The sequence below is a fragment of the Antennarius striatus genome, chromosome 7 (assembly GCF_040054535.1).
Source record: "Antennarius striatus isolate MH-2024 chromosome 7, ASM4005453v1, whole genome shotgun sequence".
Taxonomy (NCBI): domain Eukaryota; kingdom Metazoa; phylum Chordata; class Actinopteri; order Lophiiformes; family Antennariidae; genus Antennarius; species Antennarius striatus.
In genome coordinates this window covers 954,191-960,323 of record NC_090782.1, presented here as the reverse complement: position 1 = coordinate 960,323, position 6,133 = coordinate 954,191, and the positions used below count along the sequence as shown (strand labels likewise).

The 6,133-nt window shown below is 38.3% G+C and overlaps 1 protein-coding gene across 1 annotated transcript; it reads right to left on the bottom strand.

Moving 5' to 3' along the window:
* LOC137599023 (extracellular calcium-sensing receptor-like) lies at positions 1-4,050 on the bottom strand. Its single transcript, XM_068319657.1, has 8 exons — positions 3,902-4,050; positions 3,382-3,676; positions 2,999-3,288; positions 2,315-2,610; positions 1,905-2,110; positions 1,518-1,739; positions 997-1,120; positions 1-914 (listed from the first exon to the last, which is right to left on the bottom strand). Exons 1-8 carry the CDS (start codon positions 4,006-4,008, stop codon positions 1-3), a joined length of 2,454 nt encoding a protein of 817 aa, XP_068175758.1. The 5' UTR covers positions 4,009-4,050.
* Between the last annotated feature and the right edge of the window lie 2,083 nt (positions 4,051-6,133).

The window sequence follows — 6,133 nt, the reverse complement described above, 5'->3', positions numbered from 1 at the left end:
TTAGATGTGTTGGGATTTATTTTTGTTCAAAAACTGTTTCTTTGTGTTTTTGTCTGGTTTAAATAATATGATGAAACACTTTGGAGCAGATATACAGAAAATCAGACCAAAACTGGAGGCCAGAATGGCAAATATCTCTACAGCCACAGTAAATTTCCCAGGAGAGCTGACATACGCTGGGATAAAGGTGATCCAGACTGCACAGAATATCAACATGCTGAAGGTGATGAGCTTGGCTTCATTAAAACTATCGGGCAGTTTCCGAGCTAGAATAGCAAGCACTAAACAAAAGACAGCTAGTAGCCCAATGTACCCAAGTACACCCCAGAACCCAACAGCTGAGCCTAAAGCACATTCCAGAATGATTCTTTTCTTATATACAGTTAAGTTCTTGATTGGAAACGGGGGACTAACAACCAACCAAATGGTACATATTAATACCTGTATAAATGTTATGCAGGCTACAGTTATTCTTTGCTGCAGCGGACCAAACCATTTCATGACATTCCTGCCTGGGAGGGTGGCCTTGAAGGCCATTAATACTACAATTGTTTTGCCTAAAATACAAGACATGCAGAGGACAAAGGTGATTGCAAAGGCTGTGTGTCGCAGCATGCAGGACCAGTCAGAGGGTGCTCCAATGAAAGTTAATGAACTCAGGAAACACAGAGTCAGAGAGAAGAGCAGCAGGAAGCTCAGCTCAGAGTTGTTGGCCTTGACAATCGGGGATGTTCTATGTTGATAGAACAGAACTGCAGTCATGATGGTGAGACAGGCACCACCAACTGAGAACGCTGCCAGGATGATTCCTAGGACCTCATCGTAGGAAAGAAATTCAACAGGCTTGGGTAGACAAGTGTTGCTCTCTGCATTAGGCCAGAATTCATGAGAGCAAGGGGTACAATCAAGAGAGTCTAAAACACAAAACAAAAAATTACAAATGAAAATTAGTAGTCATATATGTCATGTGGTATTTATGAATAGGAACTAAATCACCTGTAGAATTGCTAATCTCTCCATCAGGACATCGCACACAATCATAGCAGCAGATGGGTTTTCCTTTTTGAAGCACTTTACGGGTTCCTGGGTGACATCTGTCACTACACACCGACTTCGGAACCTGATACATGAATGCAAGGTCAAGAAGATTTAATGTGTCATTACAATTAATAATTATTTAAAAATTAATAAAAATGGCAATTCCAAACTATTTCTAAAAACTTATGTTATAATAGTCTTGTATCTTTGTAATATTTGTAATTCTTTGTATTGGTTATAAATGTATATAGTATTTGGAAAAATGCAACGTAGCTGCAGAAGGAACAAATGACCAGATTTTTAAATTCATAAACATATCTTCCAAAAATTAGATGAAAATAAAATGTGCTAAAGGACAAAGATATTTACAATAACATTTGGAATGGCTCTCTTCACAGTCATTATAAACTTCTAACAGTGTAAAATTACATCATTAAGACCTTCAAAGCATCCATTTGAATTGGCTTAAAACTCCTTACTTTTGTGACACCCTCCATGAACATGAGGTTCGTATTAATTTGGAACTCCTGACCCGCTGGCAATGACCCATCATAATGTCCCACTGTCACAATCTCAATGCTGCCCCTGAGACTTTTCTGCCAATTGACCAGCTCATACTTGGCCACGGGATCCCCATTTGCATCAAATGACACGTCATAACCGTTTTGGTTAAACTTCACTTTCTTCAAGTGATTAAGGACCTATGAAGAGAAGTTAATTACAAATTGAATTAAATGTATGTGTGTGTGTGTATATATATATATATATATATATATATATATATATATATATATATATATATATATATATAATGTAGTTCTAAAATTGGAATGTGTTTTTCTGCTTTTTTTATAATTTTAACCAACCTCCTTTAATGACAACTTGTTGTATTTGTCGCAGTGAGTTGAGGAATTTGTGTCCGGGCACAATGTGTTATGAAGGGCATGTGCTAATGCATAAACTGCCTTATAGACCATGTTAGTGATTCGAAGTTGAGATGTGTCGGTGTATGGGTTCTGGAGAGTCTGCATGTCTTCAGTTCCATCACACATTCTCTCACCTGTGGCAGTAACTGGACAGAATATTTTTGTTCCTACATTAAAACCATATATTATACTGTATATCATAATATAAATAACAACAAAGAAAGGTCAAAATATTTTGCCGGACATAATTTCATACAAAACCAAATCCACTAATGAATCTAAAGAAAAGTGGGTTTTACTTTCTTAATTTCTGGTGGACCTTTTTACAACAACAGAAACAGTTCTCTCACATGTCCCCAGCCTGCAGTTGAATACAACCTCCCAGAACTCAGTGAGCACTGGGGAAGAGGCCACGTTTGTGGCAGAGAGATCCAGCAGGAAGTCTCTCAATCCAGGGATGACTGATCGCTCAATGCCAAATCCAATAGCTCCAGCACAGAATCTGTACTTCAACATGTCTCCGTTGGTGACCCAACCCTCAGTTCCTACCCATTGGCGGGGTGGAAAAGCCTCACGTGACAGCTCCTCCAGAAGGAGTCTCAGTTCAGCTGAGGTAATAAATGCCACAATAACGTGAGCTGTTGATCTGTGGAAGACATTCACATGTATTATAACAAGTGACAGGCTTCCATGGTGTCATTTGTTTAAATTCATGAGTCTGTGTCATAGCAGAGGTTGAGAGAGTGAGTGGTTGTTGGCTTTCTTGTGGCTCCACAATGCGCTGGAAACGTGTGTGGAGTTCATCCGGCCTCTCGCCTGTGGTCAGCTGGGATTGGCTCCAGCAACCACAGTGACCCAAAAAGTTGAAGAAGCAGATGTAGAAGAGACAATTGTGGTCATCTAAATCTAAAAATGATTGCACAGATTTATCGAAGGATGGATGGATGTGTGGATGAAATTGATTGAGTGCATTTTGTAAGGTTTGTGCAAATACAACCACTGTCACACTTTGACACAATCTGTGATATGGACACCTCCGGATCACATCAGCTACTCTCTGGATCTTGCTACGTGGGTTTGTCCGATGGAAAGACACAGAGTATTCCACACAGATTCCCTCCTTCTGTGCCGTGAGCAGGAAAGATGCCATACCGTTGTTGCCATAGTCTGAATCTGATCGGATTGCACCGATCCAAGTCCAGCCAAAATGTTTTACAAGCTTGGCCAGTGCATCAGCCTGGAACTGGTCACTTGGTACAGTTCTGAAGAAATTAGGGTACTGCATCTTATCAGACAGACATGCACAAGTGGCAAAATGGCTCACCTAAGTGAAAACATAAATATGATTATTGAACATGGCAGGCACATGAATCAGTATTCATTTCTATTACAGTTTGTCAGAAATTCAAATGCTTACTTGAGGGATGTTGAACCTCCCGATAATACGTGACATGCTCATAGATTGTGTAGATCCAGATTCACCCACAACTCCCACCACCATACCAGACTGAGAGCAGTTATCACCACTGTGAAATGCCTGATCCAGGCTATTTGAAAGCTGAAATGCCACATGCACTGTTACTGGCACAGAGGTGCAGGAGTCATGGATCTGATAACCCAGTTTGACACCGGGCAGGAGCTCGGTGCTGTTGTTAATCTCCTCAATGGCAAAGATCATAGCCTGTGAGAAGCGCAGTTGACGGTAGTGAATGCTGGAGACAGAAATTAAATTGTCAAACATGCATACGACGATGATGATGATGCACTATTTAAGCAGGTAACGTAAGAAAGAGATTTGCAATTTAATATCATGTGTGATAACAGACATTAATCTTGTAACTAAGGCAGCCACAGTTAATGACAAGAAAATGTAACACGAATAAAAGCATTTCAGTAACACACTCTGATACTCTCAACAATCACTTCTCCTGACAGACCTCCCTGTGCATCTCAGTGGCTCAGGTACAGTGGTGTAGTTATATCTCAAGGTGTGTTTGTAGTGGTGCATGGAGAAAACACCCCCAATAACAAAGTCTCCATCCATAGAGAATGCTGGCAGGCGAGCGGTACCTTGGGGTTTACATGTTACAGTTGAGGCCTGATTGTTAATTCTATGAACAATACCCCCTGTAAATCTAGCCTTTTGTTTGAGACCATCTCCACAATACAGATCAAACATGAGCAAACCAACAATTAAAAATGAGATCTCCATCTCTCAATTGTCTACATTTGTGTTTTCATGACTTATATATATTTTAAAACAACCACTCATCTTCCAGTATATTAAAGAGGGAACACCCCTTGGACTTTGATTATCATTTGATAATGCCTGTTGAGAATTGTGCACTTTGTTAAGTGCACAATTCTTGTAACTTTTTTACCTGTTCACCTTGTGCTGTGTTTTGTTTGATATCACATTCAAATGATACACACATCAGTGGATTGTTTATGTGGTTTAATATTATGTTTTACAATGTTTGTGATTTTACTGCATTTTAAAATTTTTTTAAAATGCCACAATTTCACAGTCTTTTGTAGAAAAATATCAATACAAACAAAATTAATAAACAAGAGTCAATTGTGTCAATTTACTTCACATTTTATCTGTTAAATTGCAGGTCAGTGTCATGTGGAGAAAATCCTCCTCATTTCATAGATCCAGCAGAAAGATTCAAAGTAAAAGATACAATGTCATGATTTTCACAGAGTGAATCAGACTTTTTTAACAGCAGATAGTCACCTTAAACATTTACTGATCAGTTTTCAGACTTTGTACTCTTATGTTTTCCACAGGAAATCATTTTCCAATACCTTTTGGGGATCAGCAATTGGATGTGTCCTGTTCTGGCATGAGTGTCATAATTTATTCAGTATAGTGTGTATCTGAATGGTGCATTGTTACTTGTGTGGTGTCAGGGCACACCAGTTGACCACTGATTTTCATTACTAGGCCAGAGGCGATGTGTAGGGTATCATCACTCTGGCAGCAGAAATTCTTCAGAGGGCAGTTGGGGAGACCTGTTCCTCCTCCCAGGGCAAAGTGTCAGATGAAGCAACTTGGCACAGGACACACACCGTACTGTCTTACAGGTCATAAATACACCTGTGTACATTGCCTCACTATGTGGTTAATTTAAGGCCAGTGTTTACCCAAAATCATTAGCTGTACTTGGTATTAGTTTACTGTGTACCCAGGTGTGATTGCAGATGCCTCTCAGTGCATTTCCATTGAAATTTCAACTTTATCAGGCATTTACTTTTATTCAAATCACGCTAAGTCTATGAAGCTCTTATACCCTTCTTTTTTTCCATATGACTACTAATTATGTCATATATATATATATATATATATATATATATATATATATATATATATAATATGACATAAAACATAAAAAATGTGATCAAGTAAGGGAATAATTTACTATAAAAACAAATACACCTCTTCCAAAAACTCATTTCTAATGTTTCTACAGTGAAATACTTGTTTCTAAATTTGAAAATCTGCTTCCTGATTTTTTAGTAATGAATATGTCAAGGGCAACGCCACTATATGACGATGCACTTATGCAAATATCCGGTATCTTCTTACTGTAACTCTGTAATGCAAGTGTTTTTCTTATACAACGGTGGTTCATCTACCCATGATTCATTTCCTCGTGTTATTCTCTGGCCTAAACAGGATGATGTAACATTTGAGTCAAAAAAGTCCTACGAAGAGATCATAAGCTGCGCATGTCCTACCGGGGGAGGTCTAGGGGGAAATGTCGGACATACTGAACAGACTGAAGACTGATCAGTATGGATGGATGGATGGATGGACATTTTCCATTACAATTAACTGTCAATATTGTCTTTCAATATTTACATTTGACAGATAACTATTAAAAAACAGACTGGAATTATATATGTATAACATACAAAATCAAACAGGAAAATTACAGAAAAAAATGTCATCAAGCAAGAAATGGGAATCAATAACATTAAAACCAAATGCACCTCTCCCAGAAAAACTATTTTTTAATGTTTCTATGGTGAGTTATTTTCCTATTTTGAAAGTCTGCTTCTTTATTTCTTCGTAACAAGAAGAAAACTCCTATGTGACAATACACTTATCCAGATATCAGCGTATCTTTTTAATGCAACTGTTGTTCTTGTAAAGAGGTGGC